The sequence below is a fragment of the Barbus barbus genome (genome assembly GCF_936440315.1).
Source record: "Barbus barbus genome assembly, chromosome: 21".
Classification (NCBI taxonomy): Eukaryota; Metazoa; Chordata; class Actinopteri; order Cypriniformes; family Cyprinidae; genus Barbus; species Barbus barbus.
Genome location: NC_136749.1, coordinates 2,276,597 through 2,303,829, shown reverse-complemented (window position 1 = coordinate 2,303,829; position 27,233 = coordinate 2,276,597). Strand labels below are relative to the sequence as shown.

The window sequence follows — 27,233 nt, the reverse complement described above, 5'->3', positions numbered from 1 at the left end:
TGTCTTTAAATAATTTATTTGAAATAGATTTTTGACCTATCCTATTTTTATTTTTTTTATTCAGGTTTGTGCACATAATAGATGCAATTTAAAAGTACCTCTTAAACTAAAATATGCATTTGATGTATTTATTTATTTTTTATATATTAATGCATTTGAATTGCGTATAATAGTACGCAATTCATAAGTTTTTTTTTGGATTCATAAGTTAGTTTTAGCATAAACAAACTAATAAACTTAATGTGATGCATATGCAGTCAGATTTCTGTATTAGTACTAATAAAATGAATGTGTTTTAAATACACAATATATATTTATCGTCAATAAATCTAATTTGTTTCAATCTCATAAATTTCAAATAATTTTGCTTGTTTTATAAATAGCTAGCTGCATTTGAACCATTTTCATACTTTTTAACCGAATAAGTTTAATTTTCACAATAAACAGATTTATTCAAATAAAATCAATTAGATGCAAATAGTTAATAATAATGTAGTGCTGAAACCGGTTTGATTTATGGATGACTGACAAAAATATGCATCAAGTTAAGCTTATTAGTTCATTAGTTAATTCAAATGTATAAATCTTAAATTTAGGCTTAGATATTTGTGTGCACAAACTGCCAGTCAGATATTTGTTAAACGAAAGTGAAGATTTTGAAAACCTTTTAATCTAAAGGTGTCTGTTTAAATTCTTGAACCTAGTTTTGTTGACAAAATCAAGTTTTACTTACATGGGCAGTTTCTTTAAAAAGTAGCATTTTAATTAAATGAGTAATTAGTTGATGATTTGGAGCAAATAATAAAGTAAAATCATCATCACATGCTCATCATACATGTTCTTCCTTCAATAGTGTTAACATTTAATATTTATGCATTCGGCAGACACTTTTATCCAAAGCGACTTGCATTGCACAGGGGCACATCTTTTAATCAGTGCTTGCCTTCCCTGGAAAGCAAACCCATGTCCTTGGTGTTGCTCTGCTGTTTGTGACATTTTAAATAACTGCTGGGCTGGCTGATGAATGTCCGGACTGAGCAGAGCTGGATAGACAACATTTGTTGAATGTTTTTTGCTCACTACACCATCCTCATAGTTGTATTATATCAGTTTTGATGGCTTTATCAGTGTGAGTGCAGATGTTTGACTGCTGGTGATCTCCTGTGATCCATTTAAACAGGTGGACACATGCAGATATGAATGAAGAAGTACGTGCAAACCCACACACACACATACTGTATGAACTCTCACACGCAGCGTCTGACGTTTATAAGAAAATGATCAGAATCTATATAGCTGAACTCTCTGTTCTGTGGTCGTGTGGCATTTCGGAAATGAATCGTCCGTCAAAAGAGTCTCCGTAACTGACAGCATGAGCATCTGCATCTCTCCTCTGCTCTGACATCTCACTCTGAGCCCAGAGCTCTCTGGCATTCACTCGCTGTCGTGTAAAGCTCTGTGAGCTTATGGAAATATTCAGAGGAAAGGTCTTGTGTTTAATGCCAATGCCAGCTCACCATTCAGAGACCTCGCACACTGATAGTGAACATGTCCCTCTATGACCTTCCATGTCTGTTATTGTCCTCTGTCCAACTGTCATTGAACACAGAAGGATTTTTCAGTATTTAAGGGTGTTTCTGTGTATAATAGAGCACATAAGGAAAGATTAAAACATGTAGGATAATAGACAATCAGTCGGATATTATCTTAAAATAAGCCTCATCTACATGGCTAATAAAAAGAAGTAAATAAATAGACATGAAATATTAATTCATGATTATCTTATGTGAGCGTGAAGCATTAAATGAAACATAACTAGCACAGCTACATATGAATTTGTTTTAAATGACAGTAAATTATATTTTATATGTATTACGTGCAGAAATAATACTTGAAGTACATTATAAGCTTTTATGCAACATTTATTGTATAGATGTACTAAATAAGCATCTATATTGGTTAGGACATGTTTGTAATATGTACACTGTTCAACAGTTTGGGATTTTTATTAACACTAAGTTTTATTCAGCAAAGATGCATTAAATTGTAGTGATGTATAATGTGACAAAAATATTTCTATCTGTTGTTTTTTGAGCTCTCTGTTCATCAAAGAATTCTGAAAAATAAAACGTATGACAGTTTCCACAAAAATATTGGGCAGCACAACATTTTTCAACATTGATAATAATCAGAAATATTTGTTGAGCAGTAAATCAGTATATTATTATGATTTCTGAAGATCATGTGACACTGAAGACTGGAGTAATGATGCTGAAAATACAGCTTTGAACACAGAAATAAATTACGTTTCAACAGATATTCACACAGAGAACTGTTATTTTAAATTGTAATAATATTTCACAATATTGCTTGTTTCCTATATTTTTAATTGAATAAATGCAGCCTTGGTGAGCAGAAGAGACATCAGAAACAGTATAGTACATATCATGCATGTTTGCTAAAATGTAGTATAATATGAGTGTCAAGCAGTCCCTCATCTGTCTGTGTGCTCAGTAACACTCAACGCTCAGCAGGTGGCAGTGTTTGAAAACACATTTGTTTTGCACTGAAAGGCATAGTTTCATTCTGTTTTAATACATCTAAACCTCTCTGTATCTGTGACTTCGATATGAATTTACCCTGAGGTCTGTGTGCTGGCACAGACGTCCTGTACAGTGGATCTTACCGTTGAATCTATTGTAATTAGATGCCCTATATCCACAGGCTGTGTACTAATGTTATTTTTCTTTGTGTGCTTTGTGTGTGTCTTTTCCAGGTGAGTTGCAGCACTTTTCCCTTCATTTTGCTATCCTGATGAGCTGGAACCACATGCAGCAGAGCTGTAGATGTCTCTTCCACTAGTATTACACACCACGACTCTCATCAGTCCTAGAAAACAACCTTTGGCTCTGTTTTACACTGCACTGAGCTCAGAAAACACTCAAAGGTGGCAGCTTTCATACACTCCATAACAGTTGGGATACTATACAGATGAATGCAATCCGCTGTAGTTAGGGTGTAAGCGAGTGTTGGGTGTGGTAGGGCTCTTTTGTAGAGATGGACATTGTTCTTCAGCTCATTCAGGTTCAAGGTCTTTGGTCTCACAGCTGTCTTTGAAAACCGGGTCATAAACATCTCATCCGCTGGGTGTACTGTCAGCCTACGGTGTGTAAAGAGCGGCCAGGTACATTATCCCATTAGATTATCTGCCTTTCACTTACTAGGGTGGAGTTTATTTTCATTGTTCTCTAAAGAAATCAAACCTCCTTTAGACCCTCTGTACTGTAACCTGAGAAGGCAGCACATAAATACACACCCACACACACACACACACACACCCACACACACACCCACCCACACACACACACCCACCCACACACACACACACACACCCACACACACACCCACACACACACACACCCACACACACACCCACCCACACACACACCCACACCCATCCATACAGATAACGTCAGGTTTGGGTTATGCCATTACCAGCATGTAGCAGAAGCTATCATGTTTTCTTAGTGCTACACTACACTCCTGCCACAGTACCTACTAATTATAATGAACATATTATATTATTAGTTTTTATGCACTAGTGCACTAGACACTTTTATTTGCTTAAGTTGGGTGACAAAAATACCTGCAAATACAGTTCTATAGAAATGAACCTTTTCACTATAAGGTCCACTGTCATACTGGCCAGAGCCAGATGAGTAAGAATAGAATTTTCCATAAATTTTTCTCGTAGGGATTTAAGAAGAAGATTTTGTTAAAGCGTTATGAGCCAAAACCCAAACTAATCAGCTATGAGTTTATTACAGCATTACAAACTTTGATTTGAAGCAAAAAATGATTTGGTAATTGGACAAAAAGACAAAGGTACAAGACTTTAATGCGGAAAAGAACTACAGTTCCAAAAAGCATTGCAAATGACAAAAAAATATAAACTAATAGAAAAATATAAGCTATTTATTTAAAGTTGTTGATTATACAATAGAATCAACATATTTTTGTATCTTGCAAAATATGCATACAATATGCGCACACACACACACACACACACACACACACATATAGTTTCGAGTAGCATACTATTGCACTGCTCTGTTTCGTTATATTGCAGAAATAGTAAGCAGTTATTCTGAATTCAGCTTGTGTGTTTGTACAGAAGATGTCGCCATTTTTTATCACATGAAAACTGTGCTCTTAAAAGCCAAAATGTCAGTAGGAATGAATGTCCAGTGGAGAATATGCCCTACTGTATATGAGGTGCATGAAGGCACATTTGGGCAGCTTTCCAAAGTTTCTCGCAGCGTTAGCAAGGGCTGTTTAATGCGTAACAATGGACTGAGGGAGAAATGATCACAGAGCTGCTGATATGAGATATCAGCCTTTGTGCTTTTGTTTGTTTGATTGGATGAGGTCTGTGTGGGAATCAAAGGCTTTGGCGTGCCGCACAGATCCAGACATTCAGCTGGGTGTTCACTGGGGTGTGCAAAGTAATCCTTTCCCTGCAGGATGAGACCAAAACATTAATGAAAGTAACACACTGTGCTTTGAGTTTATGAGTTACAGAGAGATCATAAAGTACGCCACGCTCTTTGACTTGGATTTGATTCACTGGAAGAATTTTGCCTAGACTGGGCTTGTCTAGAGGAGATTTGCCTCGGCTGTGAGATAGATGGCAATCTCACAGGAACTGACATAAAAGAGCTGCCACTATCGCTTTCTTATCTATTATATGATATGTTTTTGAGTGCCTTATCGGGATGATTGACACATGATCTGGTCTGATAACTGAAAACAGCTGTTGATCACCTGATGCAGCTCAGATATCAGAGCGTGTTTACTTGCATAGCACAATTCCTGTTTTATGAAATAAATTAAATAGGTTTATCAGGTGAAATAATAATAATAATAATATAATGACTATTAATATATATAAATATCCATTTAATATTTATATATTAAAGAAAAATAATAAATAGATAAATAAATAGTTCAAGTAATATTCAAAATAAAAATGATTCATAAGTAGTGAGTAGTGAACAACATGCTTTTTTATTGTTGCAGTTATTGTTAGTGTTATTGTAATTAGATTCACTTACACTACTATTCAAAAGTTTTGGGGTCAGTAATATTTTTAAAAGTTTTTTGAAGTCTTTTGTGCTTACCATTCATTAAAAACACGAATATTTTGAAATATTATTAAAACAGCTGTTTTCTGTGTGAATATCATTTAAAATGTAATTTATTTCTGTGATGCGCAGCTGTATTTTCAGCATCATTACTCCAGTCTTCAGTGTCACATGATCTTCAGAAATCATAATAATATACTGATTTGCTGCTCAGCAAACATTTCTGATTATTATCAATGTTGAAAACAGCTGTGCCGTCCAATATTTTTATGGAAACCTTGATACCTTTTATTTTTCAAGATTCACAGATGAATAGAATGTTCAAAAGAACAGCATTTATTTGAAATAGAACTCTTTTGTTACATTATAAATGTCTTTCCTATCACTTTTCATCAATTTAATGCGTCCTTGATGAATAAATGTTTTTTGTTGTTGTTTAAAAAAAAAAAAAAAAAATCTTGTAACATGGACACTATTAGTATAAAAATGACTCTGTTTATACTTTTAAGCATCAAATTAGCAAAATTGCTATAAGAAAAAACAAACATGTCTAATTTTCGCAGTTCACAACTGGCTGACCTGCCAAACACTAGTGTAGCTAGTCTGAGTCTAGTTTAAACTGGTTAAGCAGCTGGTCCAGAGTCATAAAGGGATGTGCTGTCTTTCATTTCCTCTGGGCAAACAAACTGAAATAAAACTATTCGGTCAATCTACAGTAATAGTGAACAGGCCTGGTGAAACAGGGCCGTCCTGTGGTTCTGAAATGCTAGTGTTATTAACGGACAGCAGAGAGATCGGGGTGAAGACGCTGATAATATCTGACAGTAAAATTATATGTTCATCATATTCCCACATGATTCTTTCTCAGATGAATAAAACATCATTTTCTTCTGGAAAGAACTACATTGGTTCTCTAGTGCAACTGAACTTTTAATGAGCAGAGGATGTTTCGTAAATCACTTTAACGCATGCTGGCGGGTGTACAGTATGTTACCGACCGATATGCATGCACTAATGTTTTATTGAGTGTTTATGTATGTGCCCTTATTTAAGTTGGGAAATAATATGTTGTTGGTTTATGACGTTCAGTTGGGATGCAAATGCACAGGAGTCTCTGTTCGTGTGAGTTTTGCTTTGCTGTTGCTGGGTAACCCTGACCTAAGTCCAGCGCAGACGGTGTGTTTACCAGCCGGCGGCCTGTCTGTGACTCATGTTGTCATGGCGACCGCAGGCCCGGCTGACCACACCCTGACGTGCTGTAAAACCGTCCTGCTGACTCACGGCTCAAACACGCTCGCTTTCTGCTGCATGCTGCACGCTGCCTTCACAAAGCACTTGTTTTTATGTTACCTACCTACACTGATAAAAATGATTTTGTGTTGTAAATACTACAGAGAAACAAGTGTAATTTCTACATTAAATAATTTAGTTCAGGCAAGAATTTAAAAAAGGAGTAAGTTATATATTAGTACTCAAGAAAAGCTTGTAGAAATTTAAATTCAAATTTGAACTTATAAGGATATTTTACTTGGAATTAGGATTCTTTAAAGGGGTCATATGATGCTTTTTCAAAGATCATTATTTGGTGTAACAGAATATGTTGACATGCTTTAATGTTCAAAAATTATTTTTCAAATACTGTACATTATTGTAGGTCCTCTATGCCCCGCCTCTCTCAAACGCGTCGTTTTCTACAAAGCCCCTCCTTCCGACAAGCACCGCCTGCTCTGATTGGCCAACTGGCACAGTGCATTGTGATTGGCCGAACACCACAAGTACTCATCATTTTCAGAAGGCCAAATAAAGTGCTTTTGCTTTCACCTAGAAACACACAGCGTCTCCCTGACACGGCTGCATCAACACTACAGCGGTTACTGAAACCATGCCTTCTTTCTTTGCGTGAACATTTGGGCGGCATTACGCAAATATCTCCACATCGTGATGTAGACGTGTGGGGATGTGTTTAAATAAGCCGTTTTAGGGTGGCGTGGCAGTCTTAACTTTTATATATAATATCTCTTTGGTTTTGAGACTTTAGTCTTTGCAACTTCAGGGATCTTATCTGTGCACAAACAGCTTGTAACACTCCAAAGAGAAAGCAAAACTTGAAATCGCATCATATGACCTCTTTAAGTAAATATCAAAGTTCTGAATAATTAAATAAGGTTAAATTTTTCACTGTATTTGAGTTGCTTTTAGACTGTTTTATGGACCCTTTTGTTGTTAGGCTTAATAACTTGCTGTTTTGTGACATCTGGAGTTCATTTTCTACTCAAAATGACCCATTTATACTCAAACACTTGCTACCGTCATTGTGTATCGTGTACCAAGTATTGAGGTCTCTGTGTTTATTTGGGTAATAACTCTATTGAGTGTAGACATATAGTCTTAAAAAGGATTGCAAGCTTGTTTGTAAGTGAATCACATTCTTTAATAGCATGATTTTTTTTCCAGTGCTATATTGTTTAAGTAAAGTTTACAAATCATGACTGTGTGGACTTTACTTGAGTATTGTAGAGTTAAGATAAAATAATTAAGTAGAAATTACTCATCAAACTCTAACTGGCCACGTTAAATTTACTTATTTCCTTTGCTAATTTTACATAACTTAGATTTGACTTAATTCCATACTTAAATTTTTCTTAAAATTAGAAAAATTCTGTAAATTTCACTTATTTTTTCAGTGTAAGTGTTCCTTCTTGTAGACTTTGTTGCAACATAGGCTCCTTGGAAATATGTGCCTCTAAATAGGTTTCTGCAGAACTGAAAAATGTGCCTATACATACACCGATCGCTGCAGAACATAGCTGGTGCATAGAAACGGTAGTTTAACTGTTTATTTGTAAGATTATGGTAACTGCATATGAAACCTCAATACATTCTATAATAATAGATTTATTATGCAAGTACAGATTTGACTAAAACATGGTAAAATTTGCTACAAACTATCTTTTTCAGAAGACTGAATTCACAATGAATGTCACTGAAAAATGAGTAACGTGTGTAGACAGGAATCTGAAGCATTTCAGAAGTGTCGTGGTGAAAGACTTGCAGACGTGTTTTTACTAGAGAGGATGATCTGCACCTCGTGTTATTGCAATAGAAACATTTATTTAGGAGTTTAAAATGTAATGTTTTCTGCGGTTAGCTCATCTCATTGGCCTATCTGTAGTTTTATGTACACAGTCAGCTAACAGCATATTTGTTTATCCTGAAAACATTCTCTGCAGTGTTAACTTTATGATGTAGTATAAAAAACAGTGGTTCTCAACTGGTGGGTCGTATCATAAAAAAAAAAATATATATATACATTTTCTGGTAGGTCACTGCAATTAATCAAATTTTATTTTCAATCACAATATAATTTTGGCTTTCAGTGATTATGAAAACAATATAATCAAAATAAAACTATTTTGCCACATTCATTTATGCAGTGATGATCCCATTTTGTCTTGTTGAAATTTTTCTTTATATGGAAAAAAAATGTTTATATATTAAATAAATGTTTAGTAGTTTCCACTCCTACCTTTTTCTATATTTCCACCACTACCAGATTTCTATATTAAATTTTTTTTATATTAGTTTTAATTTTTAAAATGCTTTTTTTTAAATAATAATTTTTTTAAAGTTCAAGAAAAGTAGTTGAAAAGTCCGTTTTTTAAAGTTCAATAAATCCATGATGTTTCCAAAGTCAGTGAGTAATGGTGTTAAATAATCATGATTTAAATATTGGACAAAATAATCATGATTGTTTTTTTTGTTTTTGTTTTTATATTTAGCAGCGCTAATTTCCAGGTCAGTTCTGACTGGAACAGATGAAAAAACAAAACCTCTAAAAATAAATGCAAATAATAACTTGCATGCCATATAATCATAAATAGTTTGGATAGTACATTTAATAGAATTTTAATTGGGAGGAGAAAACACTTGCATCCAATCATACTTTAAAGTATTCTGATGCAAATTCTGTTACTTGATTAAATATAGGCAATATTAATACAGTATATTTGACCCGCTATTTATCCCATGATATATGCTGGTAAATCATACATTTGTCTTTTTTATGCATTTTTGCTGTATATGATAAATAATTTTGGTACTGTGTTGGGGTCCAGTAAAACAATCTGGGTCCTGAAGTAAAAACTAGTTGAAAGTCACTGCAATGAACAGCTTTTAAAATGCAGAAATGTTATAAACGCCTTAAGAACAGCAATGTGAATAAGAAGCCCAAAGACAATACTTTGCTTCTTAAGATTCAGTTGAAGAGGAACATCTACCATAATCCTCTTATTAAAGACAAAGCCAGCCACTTAAACGGACACAAAAGCTCGAGGCAGTAGTAAATCAGGCGTCTGGGTGTGGAGTTGCTATGGGAAGGACACTCATGCTGTAAGGCCTTCCCTCTATCAACAGTCCAAAGCGCTCTTCCCCACCCTGTTATCCCAAAAACTGCAGAAGCTGATCCAGCCAGTAACGTTATTAGTTTATTCCTCCAAAATGCCTGGTTTTAGTTAATGGTGGAGATCAGTTCCTCCTCTTAAAGAAAGTTTTATTTGGTTGTGCTGCCAAATTAGGCTCTGAAACCCCAAACCAAGAGCCTGCTCTCTCTTTCACAACACATCAATAAACCTCGTCCCATTGATTGCAGGCTAAATTAGTTGGTGTGGCAGAACAGGCCAGTGTTTGTGTGGAAGTAAGTGTTGCTGGAGCGGGGCAGATGTATGGGGCTCTGGGAGAATAGAGGGGGCAGGACGGGACAGATTTATGGACTCCATGACTTTGTGTGTTTGTGGGCAGAACATGAAAAGAGGCTCTTGTTTCTCCACTGCATTCCCCTGTCTTTCTCAGCGACATGCCCCCCTCCGGTCCTGTGTGTTACGGGGAATGGGTTTCAGATGGGGTGGTGTTGTCCACATGGTGGTGCGGTTAGACCCATTCAAACATGCATCAGATGAGTCTGGACGTGGGTGATATTCTGGGAGATCGATTCTGGCGCAGCAGCAAGAAAGGTAGGTGATGACCGTAGTGTATGGATGCACATTTACATCATCACAATCAAGGCAAATATGAGTGCTTTCTGTCCTAATGGGCTGAAATACTAAATACTTCTCTTATGCTTAGCAAAGAATTGAAATTTGTGTAAAAATTGCAAGTTCAATTTGCTTTAATGCACTTCAGGTGAGCACGTGATTGTGTAAGTATATTAATAGTGTTTACAAAACACTGAAGGAAGCTGACTCATTTCCAGAGACTGGGTGTTTGGCTCTTACGACTCTCGAGCCAGCGTGAAACCACCTAGCAACCACACAGAAGTGTGTATAGCAACACTGGCAACTACCCAAAACACCCTTGCACCTAGGACTGGGAAATATGGCTAAAAATAGTATCATATATATATATATATATGTATGTATATTTTTCATACAATATTGATATTTATCACACTATTTGTGTACCATTAATAGGGAAGGACATGCTTTTCAAGTTTGTAAACATCTCAAACTCAAGTTCTAACAATTAAACTTCCCAGAGTATGCTACAATTAATTTTGGGCCCCATGAAATCCATTTTATTTTCCCTAAATTCTGTGTTTTCCATTTATTTTTTGCTGCATTCTGTGTTTTATGATTGAATACAAATTTATCATCAAAAATTGCATCTAATGAAACAAATAAAACTTTACAACTTAATAATTTTTAAATGTAATTTAATGAAAATATAACAATTATATTTGCATTTATTTAGTCCAATAATATGCTGCACAACAGAACTACATAAATAAAAAAATAATAATAATTATGATATATATCTTGATAATCAGTTATATGATAATCCTTAAATATAAAAATACAGTTGTTAATTTGAGAAGTACATTTTAAAAATAGTAATATATTTCTGTCATAATTTCTTCAAGTTAAACCAAACTTTTATTTTGGCACTTTGTCACGTAGATCTTTGAGTTTCAGTCTGTATTTGGCAGGGAAATAGTCAGGCTGCTGTATAGCAGAGTCAAATTCATTTCATAATTGATGAATTTTTCAATTTCGTTGAATTATATACTGAAATGAACTTCTTTTTAGAGCTGAATTTGAATTTGTCCCCTATTTGAAGTTTGCATCATTAATTCAGTTATTGTCCTGTTTATTACTGTGAAGCTGCTTTGAAACGGTCTGTATTGTATGAAGCGCTATATAAACTATGAGATTTGCACAGGCAGACGTTATTAAGTCTGTTGAAAAGACCAGCTTAGATTACTGTGAATTCCCATGCTGGTTTATTCTAGTTTATGATGGAGCTGCTCAACCAACATCTGGCTGACTAAGTCTTGCTAGTTTGTTGGAGTCAGAATGTGTGCTGCTATCTAACCATCTTTGGTCTTTATTTTGCTGTCATGTGCTAATAATGATGCCCATTAAATCTACAGTTCAAGTTGGTCTTGAGCTGTATATCTGGTCTTTTTCTCTGCCACACTGCGCTCCCACAGGGGCAGCTGGGAAATCAGGCCTGTTTCAAATTCCCAACAACCTCAATTGGGAGTTTTTCCTCTGGAGCTGTTTACTGCTCACAAAGCATTCTTGCGTTTTACTTCCAAGCTATCATGTTCCAACTCCAAACCTGGGTTTCATTAGTAGAAATGTAACAGAAGATTGGATTCAATGGTTGAAAACGTGGACTATAAAAACAGTGAATGAATAGTTTTTGATATCAGTATTGTTTTGGTGAGCTGAAGGTCCTGTACGCTGGGTGTTCGCTGAGGCGCTGGGTGTTGGCCAGACGGTTGGCGGTGCTCAGCGAGGGATAATGGGAGACTTTGTGTTTCTTTCCACTTAGGAAATGGACAAGCTGGAGTGATCTATGACTCATGCTGTGGAGAACACAAGGGAGACTTGTCATTTTTGCCATGTTACATAATTTTACTACTTTTCCATAGACACGTGTAGCCCGTGAGAGAAGGAGCTTGCGCTGCTTCAGACGTCAGAGCTGTGTGCCTCACTTAAACGTGATGAGATTTTAAAGAAATACCCACAAACAGTAGTGCTGAGAGTTTCATGAGTCATTCCTAAAACAATGTGGCTCTGTTTGAGAACGTGAGGAAAATATTTTGGAGAAGATGACTGTTAAGCAGAAATCAAACCTGTATGGTTCAGGTACAAAAAGCTACTTTTACACCTTTTACATGCTTTAGGTCTCCAAGCTAGTTGTTTGTAGCCACCAAAATCAAATTAAAGAGAGTTTGTGGCTTAGGTTTAGCTAGTTTTGTTAGATTCACTCAACTACCTATGGATGTATTTGTCATTAACATCAAAATTTCTCCAGCAACCCTACAGAATATAAGCAGTTTGGAGAATAAATGGATGGTTAAAACACTTTTTGAGAGGAAAGCTAATGTGCAACTGAAAAAGCCAGCATTTTACAAATATTTATGAGCTTCATTTTGGAAACAACTCTTTGGCTTGGACCACGTCTGGCAGGACAAACTCATCATTAACATTTACTGGTTCTTACTCCTGCTCATAGTCCAGTAAGATCATGTCCTCTGGATCATAGAGAGCACAAAGCGTTTTTTGGCTTATTTTTTGAAGGCCAATATACAAATATTTTGTTTCAGAAAAAAAAAATGTCAGAAATGTTCAGAGATTTTATTTCTCTTTTACATGCTGATAAAATTAAGTTATCTTTGTTCTAACTTTCTTATGTTTTTGCCCACCTTCTATTATGTCTGTAAGTTTGTTGCTATTGCCTAGTATAGAGGAACCTTGTCCAATTTTTCTGCATCATCCCATGATTGCTTGAGGTTCAAAGCATAAACCTTGAGTGTTGATCAGCCATGCTTGTTCACATTGAGATGCTTCAAGCAGATGAGCATGGTCTATTTAGGGACGCTTAGTGAGGCAAGAATCACTATCACTGTCACTGTATGCCTCATTTAGTGCTAAATGACTCTGAGATTGGTTGTTTTGAGTGTTGCAAGTGGGAGTATAAGTACAACAGGAAATTAAAAGACCGCATGATAACAAGGGCTTGTTGGAGTTGGTTCAACATAAACACACTTGGGGCAATGTTTTCCAAAACTTGCCAATGATGTTTACTTCCTTAAGATCATATGATAAGCTGCAGAACTAGATGAGAAAGTTCTGGCTTATCTGAGCTCTCCAGGTGTATCAGAACTCCTTGATTCCATATAAGGTTCCTGATCGACTGAGATTGGGTTTCCTCTGGTTGTGAACAGGTGCTGGAGGTTAGAGGTGACACTTTGGCCTTCTGACAGGATCGTGGTGTCGTATGGGACAGCTGAAGCACCATCCCCAACCTTTACAGCACTTACAGCCTGAACTTTATAAGTCTGAATGTTAAAATGGACTGCTTCCTAATGCTTATATTCATTCATTTGAGTACAGGATAATTTAACCCCTTTGATTGTCTATTTTTACTTTTTTAGAGACTAAATGGGGGACAAAAATGTAAGCAAATATAGCCTATGAAACCTATATTGTGTAGTGTGTACTTTAGAGAGGCTGTTAATAGTAGGGGTGTGTTCTGTGTGCTCAGATTAATTTGCATTCCACATCATTATTGCAAATCATATTCAGCCCTGTTCATCCAACAGATCTGAAGAGTATTCAATTTAGATTATTCAGAAGATGAGCCGAATATAAATCAAACACAAGCTCCACCACACTTTGTTCTCATTTCCATACAATGCTGACAAAGTGACAAATTCTCACGTGGCACTCATGTGTTTCATGCATCTGCCAGTCATATCTGATTACACAGACTTTTTGAGTCACAATTTAAATCTTTTTTAGGACTGAAAGTGACTTGGAAAGAGTCATGTGAAAGCTAAAATGAAATCTAATACGAGTATGTTAAAAAAGGAAGAATTTCTTTAATTATATTCCAGCTGGCTTGTCTATCTGTTGCCAGGGACACATGCAAATCTGGCCCCTGGGGCATGTTGACCTTTGTCAGCAGACTGAAGGAGGAAGGCACGTGTTTCTGAGCACTAGTGAACACTTTACAGTGGGAAGACAGCCAGATCATGTCTATTCTGGGGGCAGTCGTGGCCTAATAGTTAGAGAGTCGGACTTCAAAGGTTGCGAGTTTGAGTCTCAGGTCCGGCAGGAATTGTAGGTGGGGGGAGTGAATGTCCAGCGCTCTCTCCACCCTCAATACCACGACTGAGGTGCCCTTGAACAAGACACTGAACCCTCAACTGCTCCCCAGGCGCTGCAGCATGGCTGCCCACTGCTCCAGGTGTGTGTTCACAGTGTGTGTGTGTTCACTGCTGTGTGTGTGTGTGTGTGTGTGTTCACTGCTGTGTGTGTGCACTTTGCATGCAGAGCAGGAATTCCGAGTATGGGTCACCATACTTGGACGTATGTCACATCACGTTCACTTTCTGGGCAAACTGGGTACACATACAAAGAGCTGAAACGATCCAAATGGAGTGTCAGATTCTTCACTAAATTCTATTAGATGACCTCAAACTCATTCTCCAGCCTCTTTAACGCTTATCTTTTGTTTAATGTTAAATAAAGAGGTTTTCTGCACTGAAATCCATTACAATGTGACTAAGTCCCTCTAATGACTCACATAGGAATAACAGGAATAATCACTGAATCACCACTGCTTATTCATTATGAAGAAATTTCACTTCTGGAGGATCTGTTTTTTTTTAATCAGTAGAGGTTATGTATGTTTATTGTGATTGTGTAGTTGTTTACTCTGACTGATTACCTGAAGATGGATTTGAAACTTCAGCTAGTGAAACCTTTCAAATAAACGTTTTTTGTGCACCTGGAAACAAGTCTTTAAATGTATACTGTTATGAAATGTAGTACATCTTTTGTTTTACAGCCTCAGTTGTTTATAAAACCATTAAAATCGTCCTGGCTGAGCCTGGTCAGAGCCTGACAGACTGAAAAGTGGCTCTTTTAGTAGGTTTTGACAAACGGCCAAGACAAAAAGAGAGAGGGAGGGAGGGAGGTCCCTTATTGCTCTTTCTAGGTTTCCTAGGTCAAGAAAATGTTATTAAAATTAACAATCTAGACATACAGCTAATCATATTTTAAATTATACAAGTTCAAAAGTTGTCAGTAAGATTTTTCAGTGTTTTGAAGAAGTTTCTTCTGCTCACCAAGGCTGCATTCATTTGAGCAGAAATACAGTAAAACAGTAATATTGTGAAATATTATTATAATTAAAAAACAGTTTTTATATGTGAATATATTTTCAAATGTAATCGAATTCAAAGCTGAATTTTCAGCGTCATTACTCGTGTCACATGATGTTTTAGAAATCATTCTAATATGCTGATTTGCTGCTCAAGGAATATGATTATTATGTTGAAAACAGTTGTGCTGCTTCATCTTTTTGTGGAAACCTCTTTTTTAGGATTCTTTGATAAATAGAAAGTTCAAAAGAAATAGGAATCTTTTGTAACATTATTTCTTTACTGTCACTTTTGATCAATTTAATGTTGAATAAATGTAATTTTTCTTAAAAAAAATATATTACTTACCCCAAACCTTTTAATGGTCGTAAAAATTATAATAATCATCAAAATAATTAGGAATAATTATAAATTACAATGAAAACATAAATTCTAAACATAAATTAAATTCTACAAAAAACCGTAGTAGCTTAATATCCAAGGTCTTTAATGAATGCAAATAAATATTTTTTTTTCTGGTCCTGCCAACATTCATCTGTGCTGATTATGACAGATAGGTTGTTCCTGCTTGTGATGTCCCACACAGCTGCCCAGAAGTTATTTTCATGGCGTTGGAATGACGTGAAAGAGGATATTTGAGTTTCCCGGAACTGACACACTGTCTGTTTCCATGGTGAATAAAACAAAAACATTTGTCCGTTTGAGGTATGAAATGCGTATGACATATCCTTACCACTCATTCCTACCAGATACACTCTCAGAAAATTGGTAATTGCTGTAGTCTTTAAGAAGTATCTGTTCAGTTTTTCCAGAAGGCATTAGAGACAATCGGTGCAACTCTACCCCTCTCACTTTCTGCTTCATGTATCTGCATCTGTCTCTGTCTATCCCTGCCTTACTCTCGCTCTCGAATCACACACCGCGTTCTTGGTTTCTTCCAAAGGTTAGCAGTAAAGCTCACTGCTTTATTTAGTAGTCTCTCTCATAGGAAACTCAAATTCAGCAGCTATATTGAGATTGAAATATATAGAGCTCTAGATGAATTCTTCAGCCGTTCTTTCAGTCGGTTGCGTCATGTCACTGTCCTGCCAGCAGTGCTTGTGAAAACGTGCTTAGTGTAATGCTGTGTGTGTGAGCAGCCTTTAAACATCATAATTAAAGATGCATGGAAATATACAAATGTGTCATTATGCAAAACATTAACCAGCTGCTCATTAGTTTAAAATAAGCTAAACCGTACCATATGTTTAGCATTACGAATTACATGCTTTTTTCCCCCCATTGGAGTCCCTGCTGTCTCATGCTTTCTTCCTGTGCAGTATCCGCCCTGTGATTCATAAGTTAAGTCAGTTATGCGTATTCAAATGTTCTATGTCAACCTTTTTATTTCGTATCCAGAGGACTTGCTGTAAGGAATGCTTTGAGGAATTCAAAAAAGGAGTGTCCCGTCACATGACATGAAGTGTGTAAACCTTGCTTGCCTGAGGTGGGGGTTAATAAAAGTATCTTTCACCTATTGGATGATATACATGAAAGGTGTCTCCTTTTCTCTAACCTAGCTTCTCATTGACCAATCTTCTCTCTCTCCTTGTGAGATGGTCCAACACAGCCGGATGTGTGTATCGTGTGCTTTGCACAGCTGTGGGTGGTTCCCCCTAGCCCTTTCTGTGCATATGCCTCAGTGAGACATAGGTGTGCTAAACAGGCAAATTTTTTCTCTATTCTTAGCGTTCTATTTTTGCTTCTTGCACTTTTGCTGATTATCTTTGCAAGTGTTCACTTCACAACTGTTGAGAGTCTGCCGACCCGGCAGTTTGATTCTAACAGTTTCTTCCTTGCTTGACTGAGGTGGGAGGGGCCGATGGGATCATAGTACTCTCCCTCTTTCTCTCTTTTACACACACCCCCTCTCATTGCAGCTCTGCCAGTCCGGACTATGCTCACTTCCAAGGAAGGCTGAGTAAAGGAGAGCACAGTTTTCCTTTTCTGAGTTTTTCCTTTGCCTCTGAAAACGTTTGAGAAGAAAGAAGAAACTCTTTTGATTAGGAGGGAAGTTAGCTAAACAACACCGGACAAACGCAGAATAGCAGGTTGTATTTATTTTTAGCATCTTTTTTTGATTGAATTGGGAGCACGTGGCAGCAGGCTCTGCCACAGGACTGAGGTCATTGATTTGTTGTTCTTTGGCAAAGCTGTTCCTGTTTATTCAGACGCTGCACGACTAAGGAAGCACGATGGTTGCTGGAATGGTAATGCCCCTGGACAACCTGAAGGCCATCTATGAGCGCCTGTTTCGGGATGGCGTCATTGTGGCCAAGAAAGACAAGCGGCCTCAGACCAAGCACCCTGAGATTCCTGGCGTGGATAACCTGCAGGTGATAAGAGCCATGGGCTCGCTGAAGTCCAGGGGGTATGTGAGGGAGACCTTTGCGTGGAGGCATTACTACTGGTATCTTACTAACGAAGGGATTGTCTACTTGCGCGATTACCTGCATTTGCCTCCGGAGATTGTTCCCACGCCACTGCAGAGAGTACAACGGCCAGCTGCCACTCTGGCCATCGCCCACAGGGCAGAACGGGTTCAATCGGTTCAGGGTCCAACGTCTTATGTTCCCAAACCCGGCAGGATGGGTGCAGAAAAGCAAGAGGCTTTGCTGGATCGCCAGGAGTATCGTCGCAAAATGCCGAGCAGGGATGAGGCTGAAATGACTGAATCCAATGAGAGAACACCAAGATTTAGAGGTCGTCCAATGGCTAGTGCTCAGATCAGACCCAGGGAATCCAAAGAGCAGCCCATGATTTCTGATAACCGCGATTACACCAGAGAGATGCAAACAAGTGTTAGGAGGAAGGTCTCCCAAATGCCTCCTATTGAAACATACCATGCCAAGCCAGTTGAACAGGAAAAAATGGTGGAACTCAAGGAATGCACCAAGACGGCATTCGTTCAGAAAACACAAAAAGTTAATGTGAGCCAAAATGTGACAAACATTTCTTCAAACGTGGGCATAACAGCAGTGGACTCCTCTTTGTTTTCTGTCCATACTGAAGCAGTCAAAGAAAAGCCCAAAGAAGAAGTGTCTATCAAGGTCTCACGTGAAGCAACATCCACAGAAGCTGGCGAGAGCAAGGATGCTCGTCATCCTACTCCCTCAAAACCGAAGGTGGAGAAATCACAGAAAACCCCTGTGATGAAAAATGTGCAGGATTTGCCAGCTGTTCCATCAGCAGTGGAATCCTCTGTGTTTTCGGTCCATACTAAGGCAGTCAAAGAAAAGCCAAAGGAAGAGGTATTTGTCAAGGTCTTTCAGCAAACCACATCCACTGAAACGGCTAAAGATGCTCCTCAACCCACTGCCTCAAAACCGAAGCCGGAGAAAACACCGAAAACTACTGTGGCCAAAAATGTGCAGGCTTCATCAACAGTTGAGGCAACATCAGGCGAATCCTGTGTGTCAGCTGTTCTTACTGAAGCAGCAAAAGAAAAGCCCAAGGAAGAGGTGTTTATTAAGATCTCTAAGAAAACCACATCCGCAGTTGCAGATAATAGCAAAATGGCTAAAGATGCTCCTCGACCCACTCCCTCAGAAACGAAGGTGGAGAAAACACAGCAAACATTGGTGACAAAAAATGTGCCAGCTGTTTCATCAGCAGTAGAGACAACTGCAGTGAAATCCTCTGTCTCTACTGAAGCAGTCAAAGAAAAGCCCAAGGAAGAAGTGTGTATCAAGGTCTCTCAAATCACATCCAAAACAGATAAGGATAGCAAATCAGATAAGGATGCCTCTCATCCTATTCCATTGAAACCAAAAGTGGAGAAAACGCAGAAAACCACAAAGACCAAAAATGTGCAGGATGTACCAAATGTTTTGTCAACGGTGGAGGCAACAAAAGTGGAATCCTCTGTTTTTTCTGAAAAGCCAAAGGAAGTCTTCCAGGAAACTGTATTCACAGGAATGGATGATAGTAAAATGGTTAAGGCTGCTCCTCATCTTACTCCATCAAAACCAAAGGTGGAGAAAACACAGAAAACTAAAAATATGCAGGATGTGGCAGCTGCTTCTTCGGCAGTAGAGACAAATGCAGTGAAATCCTCTGTCTCTACTGAAGCAGTCAAAGAAAAGCCCAAGGAAGAAGTGAGTGTCAGTGTCTCTCAAGAAACCACATCCAAAGATGATAGCAAAGAGGATAAGGATGCTCCTCGTCCATCAAAACCAAAAGTGGAAAAAATGCAAAAAAACACAAAGACCAAAAATGTGCAGGATATACCAACCGTTTTATCAACAGCAGTGCAATCCTCTGCAGTTTCTGTCTCTACTGAAGCAGTCAAAGAAAAGACCAAGGAAGATTCGTGTATTAATGTCTCTCTAGAAACCACACCCACAATCGATAGCAAAATGCATAAGGAAGTTCCTCATCCTCCATCAAAACCAAAAGTGGAGAAAGCACAGAAAACCGTGCTGATCAAAAATGTGCAAGAACAACCAAACAAGACAGACGTTACAAATCAGACCTGCCTGGTGCCTGGTGCTCATGCCAATGAGACGAAGTCAACTACCTCCATTAGCACCCAGGTGCCTGTCAAGTTTCTAGAATCAGCAGCGCCACCTCTTCCTAAGAACGAAGAAGATTTGTCAAAACACATTGCTGAAAAGAAATCAGAGATTAATCTGCCACTGCAGGTTTCTGTGGAGAAGACAGCAGTGCCACCCACAGCATCTAGCACTGTTCAAATGATTGACAAACAACAGAAAGCACTTGGTTCCCAAAAAACAAAGGATGTCCAAGAAGCACCTAAAGATGACAACACCCGTCCATCGAAAGTTCATGAAAAGGTGGAGATTCCTCGTGCCATTTCTATAGCTGAGGTCAAGGCAGAGGTTAAAAGTCACAAGCCTGATCTCAGCCCTGAATCTCAGTCCACGTCTACAGCTGCTGAAGTAAAGATTACCACAGCTGACTCCAGCAAGACTTCAGAAGTTCTTGCGCTAACGCCTAAGAAATTGGAATCTGATGCAGATTCGGATTCTGTTCAACAAAAGTCATCACCAGCAAAACTGACTGAGGAACCTGTAGTCACTACAGCTGCAAAAGATGGAGATACAGAGGACGCCTCAAAGCCTTCAAAAGGAAAGAAGAAAAAGAAATCTGCAAACAAAACTTCAGCTGCAAAACAAGTCCCACCGCCTATAGCTGAGACAAAGGTGAAAGAGGTGAAGACCGAGAATGCTGGTCAGGTTGACCTTCTTAAGGTCGAGGGCCCAACAAATGATTCTGCAAAGACATCCCCTGAGGGAATGCAAGCTGTGGAGAGCATGCGGCCAACAGATGTACAGAATGAGGCCCCGGCTCACAAATTGGAGGTGGAGCCTGCGCAGCCCTCGCCTGAAAAACGGGAGTTTCTGAAAGGAAAAACATCCTCCTCACAGAGACAGTGGGAAGCACCGGCAGCCTCAGCGTCAGCAGCAGCCTCGGCCCAGCTCACCCCCCTCCCCGAGCAGGGGGAACCTCCCAGCGTTGCACAACACACGCCTGCTCCTGACACACAGCAGAGTTTAGAGAAGCAGAGCAGGCTCTCAGATAGCAAGGCCCCTGCACAGCCTGTCATTACTGGCACTGAGAATACCTGCGACGCACAAGAGGAGTCCCTAGACGACGCCATGCGGAAGAAGATCGTTGTGGTAGAGGAAGTGATTGAAGTGCAACAGATTGCCAGTCCTGTTGCAGACCAACCTGTTACACCCCCAGTGACAGAGGTCGCAGGAGATGATTTGGACTATGATGTCTTGGAGGAGCTGGCCATAGAGCGTGGTCTCCTGCAGGGTCCCATTGAAGAGACTTGCTGGGATCATTCGCTCCAAGAGCCCGAGGAGAAAACCTTCCCCAAATTCGTAGAAGGTATGAGTCCTTTTCATGAGTCTTTCTTTAACGTGCTTTGATGTTGGTTGCACTGCTCCGGTTTCCATCCTTATTTGCTGTGTGGGAGGTTCAAGGTGACTGGTGTGGTGTCAGAATAGTTGTGCTGTTAATAGATGGTTGAGCATGCTTTGCTTGAGAGGTGTGTAATTTTATATGCATGTTGAGTGAACGGTGCCTGAGCTTTACGTTAAGTGAATTAAGCGTTAATAAGTAGGTTTTGCAGATTGTGCAGAGAAGCTTATACTGCAGTGCAGGCAACTTGTATAAAAAACTGTGGAGCTTTTTTCAAAACATGTTTTGTCCATACAACGTGCATTTTTTTATTTTGTGAAATTTTTCAGCTTGTCCTGTTTGTCAGTGCTGCTTTCCACAAGTGCAAATCTGGGTATATTTGTTCCAGTTATTTCGAGAAATTAACTTCTCTCAGTGATTCATGCCACATCCACACCCAAAACATCAAATTATGCGTGCAATGTTTCGTAACCACCCTTTTGCTCTGTAGCATATTGGGACTGGCTAGTGATTCTGTTGCAAGTTTTCATTCTTTTCTGGGGGAATACCAGACTGCTGGTAATGACCAGTTAAGCAGCACTGTGTTTCTGACAATACAACAATGTTTGGAGTCAGTTCTCCACTCCCTGCTGCCAAACACAAACCACAGCTATAGCTTTTCAGTTCTCTGAATAGAAACGGGCTCCTCTAAAAACCAATACTGTGCTTAGAGGACCCTGTGTGCCACTTCTGCAGGAAGCACGTGTTTGGTTATTTCCTGTGGTTTTTACCCCTTGTGTCTGGTTTCCAGTGGTCAACTATAGCTGGAGACTTCTGCTTTGTCACTTTGTTTATTATGTACTGGGACATACCACAGATACAGCTGTCCATCCCAAATTCCACCACTGTCTTACTCCCCTGGTGTAACAGAGATCTCTGGGATGTGTGTTGCAGTTGCTTTTGTTGTTTGTATAGCTGTGCATTTCAGTTTATGCTGGTATAAATGCAAAGACATTTAATGAAAATACTGGAACAATCTACTATTTGTAGAATTAGTGAATCTGGGTATATGCATTAAGAAATGACAGAAGGTAGTTAAAGAGTTTGCACAATCTAATGGGTGTGTTCAGTAGGTGTATCACAGAGGAACCATCCAAAAACAATTAGCCTTTTGTTTGAAGGTTTTGTTAGTCACTTCATCATGGCAGGCCTTTTAAGAAGCCACATTTCCCATATTCCAACCAAATGCAATTGCATTTGAAGAGGAAAAATAACTTGTACACTATTATGCTTAGACTAACTAACTCGAGTCAGATGTGCTTGAGGTTTCATCTGTGTAATTTTCTGCTGCCCCCTACTGGCTGTCTCTCTGTTTCACCTTCAGCAGATCTTTTCAATAGAAGCTCAATCATGTGGTGTTAAGTGAAATTTTAGCCTACAGCCAGGATGGAAATGATTTGTTGTACCTAGTGCCTTTTTGTTCTTCTGTAATGACTTAGAAGCAATGCTTTATTCATTAGTAATCATTGAGTAATACATTGGACATGTATAAGCAGAGGTTTGAGATCTCCATTTGTACTGTTCTCTGTTCAAGCAGCAGTGTGTTGTTCAAGTGAGTATTTCTGTCTGCCTGCACCATAAATTCCTGCATGTTTGTGATGTTGTGACAGGCACTCTCTGATGTTCTCAGTGCCTCATGATTGTGGTGCAGTTCATGAGTCATGCAGTCGGTTCAGAGGAGCCAAATGAATCTGACCTTTAAGAAGTCTTATCAGACACATTCTAGCAGTGTCTGGTGCTGTGACTCCTATGACTGGCCCTTCATCTCTTGTGAAGAGGGCCCTTTTGTAGAGACGGGTCTGTATTCTTTATATAGATGAAATTCAGGCTGGTTGTCAAACTTTTGACTCCAGTGAAATTTAGTTTTTTCTCTCTTATATGTTTGATCTGTGGGGTTCTGTAAACGTGGGGTACATGTAAACATTGTCACATTATTTACTTGTTAAAAAAAAAAAGTAGGGGTATATTTAAAAGTCATTTTCTGTTTAGGCATATTTGTTTTTCATGCTTTCACTCGATCTTAAAAGTTTTTAATTTCATTGTTCACTTCTTACCTCGCTTTTAAAAAAAATATGATATTGGATTTTTTTTTGTACACATCATGCTTAAAGTTTTAACATCCTAAAATCTGGTTAACATACAACACATGACATCGCTGGCTAAGGAATCCACACATTCTTATTAATCTTGCTTCCATTTATAAATATTCATCGTTAATCCTTAATGTATCAGAATGTAAAAATCTGTTACGCTTAAAGTAAAAAATGCATTAGAAATAACAAACTTGTATAAAACCTAGCTTTACCCAGTTGTGCAATTGGACTTTTAACTCTCAATACTATAGCTACTGTTATACCATGTATAGTTTCATCATTTGACAACTAGCCCCAGTCTCCTCTACATCTGCTTTCTTGTTTAATATTTATGAGGTGTCAATAGATAGGCTACCATGAGACCTGGTTGGAATATAGCCTTATACTGTAGCTGTCAGCTAATGTTGACATGCATGCATGTATAAAACGGGTTGCTTTGTCTTTATTGGTGATTTATACTGTCTTACCAAAATCAAGAGATTTTGCACTGGCTCAGACAGAGATAATAAATCCATTAAACTATATTAATATGTCACCATTCTGAATTAGGAAACTAAGCAGGACGTGATAAATAGCCTAATTTTCATGAAAAATGTAATGGTCCCAGATCTAGCCATACCTCAGTAAACCATCAGTGCTTCTACTGACAGAAATATGTAAAAGGTTTATAATACATTCCTTTGAAATAACAGTTGTTTTGATGTTACAGAGTCTTTTCTGATTTTTCAGAGTACAAAAGGGGTCTCTGACTTTATACTACTGACACCTGCTGGTGTGGATGAAGCATTATGGAAATTAGTTGCCATGATTATTTATTTATTTATTTGTTTACTGACTAAAAGAGGTCAAAAAACAAAAAGAGGCCCAGTGGAGTCAGACTGGGAGTCAGTCAGTGCTCATCTCATTTTCCAAATAGTTCACAGTTCATAGTCCAAATACTTAATTTAATCACAGTCATAAGCGCTGTAAACATGTGGGGAAATTAAAATTGACACTCTGTCAACACCGTCATTCACAACGCCATATGCTAATTTCAGCGGATTGCTGTGTAAAACTCCACTATATTTAGTTTATGTCTAGCTTCACGGGTGGTCACTAAAGGCTCATGATATGGCACAAGAGGTTTCCAGTTATGCCAGGAATCCCATTCCATATATAAATAAAAAAACATGAACCCTGGCACTCAAATGTGAAAAAGAGTACGCTTTACTTTAGCATACATTTAAAAAAAAAAGAGTATTTATTATGGAAATAATATGCTTTTAAAAAATATACTTAAATGCGAGCAGAATATAGTGTTTTCAGACAATTAAGTTATTTGCAATTGAAATATAATATGTTGTCGTATGTGAAATGCAATTAGTTGAACTTTTGGAGTGTTTCTGACCCACATAGGACCTTTAAGTACATTTCTATATGTAATTTTGTAATTACGTCTATTGTCTTTGAAATATGGATACAGTTTTAATGCTGTATGTACTGACAAGCATTTATGACAAACTAACATATATTTTAATTTCATTTCTATTGAAACTTGTAATGATGAAGTTGCAGTTTAGTACATTTTAAAATATATTAACTATAAACGATATATTGAATAACTAATTTTAGTTAAAATTGTAATCAAGTGTTTTACATGTTAGACAACACATCAAAATAAATGTACTTCTTTAAAGCCTAACCAATTATTTTTATATGATTTAATGATTCAATTACTTAAAAACTTTAAATTTGATATTATTACAAAGTGTACTTTTTAAAAGTGTACTTAAGTGTGTTAAGAAACGGTCATGAAAGTTTCTCTCTTTATGTCACTTAAGTGGCTTTTTATTTCATTAATATTATATCTGCTAATACAGTTTTTCAGAATATACTTTTAAGATTTAAAGTGCTCTTTTTCACAAATGTACTTTCTATCAGTTCATTGTATTTTGCCATTTCATTCCAATTATTCCTCACAAATTTGAATGAAACTTGGTGACAGATTTACTAAACAGCAAATTAGCGCGAGAGCACACTTCCAAAACAGCACCGATGGGCGTGGAAATTACAACGCGCTAATTAAAGAACAGAGACGCAACGTCTCGTTTACATATCAACCAATGCGATATACCAAGTGCAGCGCAAATTAGTGTAAGGATATATTCACATTCAAAATTACAGCTTCAAAGGGCTATAAACGATACCAGACGATGAATAAGGGTCTTATCTAGCAAAACAATCGGTCATTTAAAAAATAAATATAAATGTATATGCTTTATAAACACAAATGCTTGCCTGTTCTGCGATGCACGGTCATGACGTAATTACGTTGAAAAGGTCGCGCTTGACGTAGGCGGAAGCACCGAGTCAGTGTTTACAAGTTGAACGTGTAAATACTAAGTCAAACGCCGTTTACAGAAAAAGGGAGTTACAACTCAACGAGTTTACAAGGTAAAACAACGATGTCGGACGATTTTGAACTTGGAGGAGAAGATGAGATGGAGCCTACGTCAAGCGCGACCTTTTCAACGTAATTACGTCATGACCGTGCATCGCAGAGCAAGGCGAGCATTTGTGTTTATAAAGCATATACTTTTTTATTTTTATTTTTTAAATGACCGATTGTTTTGCTAGATAAGACCCTTATTCATCGTCTGGTATCGTTTATAGCCCTTTGAAGCTGTAATTTTGACCTTCAACCGTTTGGAGTCCATTGAAGTTCACTATATGGAGAAAAATCCTGGAATGTTTTCATCAAAAACCTTAATTTCTTTTCGACTGAAGAAAGAAATACATAAACATCTTGGATGACATGGTGGTGAGTAAATTATCAGGAAATCTTAATTTGAAAGTGAACTAATCCTTTAAATAATGGCGGTAATTAGTAAATTGCGTGATACATTTTAATACTCTTCTCCCATAAATGTTGTGTCTTAAGGGAAAACTCCTACAAATTCAATAAGGTCAGGAGCAAAAATGACTGCCCACGCCTTTTCAGTGCTAATTCTTCACTGCACGTCTTTAGTAAATCCTGACAGTACTATTTTAACGCCAAAAGACGCTTTGCGCTGGCGCAAGCTGTTAGTAAAACTGGCCCTTAGTGACTGACAGCAGAACTGAAGCAAATGCTGAGGGAGAGCAAAGCTGAGAGACTGTGATGCAATATCATAGAATACCTCAAACATCATCCAGGAACAAACTGATCTCTGTTCAAAGAGGCCAGCGTGGGTTTCATCATTTTCTATTTGTGCCAGTGTGAGCCCAGGCTGGTATTTATATCCACAGTGAGCTGTTTACCCCTTCTCCACTCACACCCGTCCCGTCCCGACCCTCAGCCTCCGCCCACCTAATTGCAAAGCCACCGGGAGCAGCGCTGACATATCCAAACAGCAGGCATGGGCCGTCAAAAATAAGAAGGGGACAGTGGCCACCAAACAAACCCAGACTCTTTTTCTTTCTTTATTGGCATGTTCTTGCTCTGCTTGTCTGCCTTCGCTGTTCCTCAAACTTCATGAAGATCATACCTGGTAGGTCAGATGGTCAACAGTTTGACTTTATGTGTCTTTTATTATATGTTTGTTTTTGCTAGACATTGTTGGCGGAGGTGGGAGGGGAAATCTCAGTGTTGACATACAAAATGCTTCTCTTTTAGACATCGAGTTCTAAATTCTATTCCATATTTAAACCCGTTCACACTTTAGTTATCTGTGATGTGTTTTAGTTTTGGATGATTTGTTAGTTATTTTTGTGGATGTAGGTGCGAGCTCTACCTGGAGGAGTTATATTCGCCAGGTCTGACGGATGGTTTGATCGTGGTAAAGCGCGGTGGGTGGGTAGAAAAACAGGGCGAGAGTTGGATTTCAGAAGGAA

At 38.1% G+C, this 27,233-nt stretch overlaps 2 protein-coding genes across 4 annotated transcripts in view; both read left to right on the top strand.

The window, feature by feature from the left end:
• The window catches only part of LOC306887414 (plectin-like), a gene marked incomplete at its 5' end in the record, with an annotated part of 144,687 nt that overhangs the window by 47,308 nt on the left and 70,146 nt on the right, over positions 1-27,233 (top strand). Inside the window, one exon of one of the 3 annotated variants that reach the window (XM_079445108.1) lies at positions 20,616-21,216. The exons of the other annotated variants lie outside the window; for them this stretch is intronic. Coding sequence (XP_079301234.1) covers positions 20,616-21,216 — 601 coding nt within the window. Of the gene's footprint in view, positions 1-20,615; positions 21,217-27,233 lie in introns of those variants that run through there. 3 annotated transcript variants of the gene reach the window in all.
• LOC306886809 (uncharacterized protein) lies at positions 17,245-20,611 on the top strand (the record flags this gene model as incomplete). Its single annotated transcript, XM_079444114.1, has 3 exons — positions 17,245-17,408; positions 17,511-20,550; positions 20,601-20,611. The coding sequence occupies exons 2-3, from the start codon at positions 17,553-17,555 to the stop codon at positions 20,609-20,611; spliced, it is 3,009 nt and encodes a 1,002-aa protein (XP_079300240.1). The 5' UTR covers positions 17,245-17,408; positions 17,511-17,552.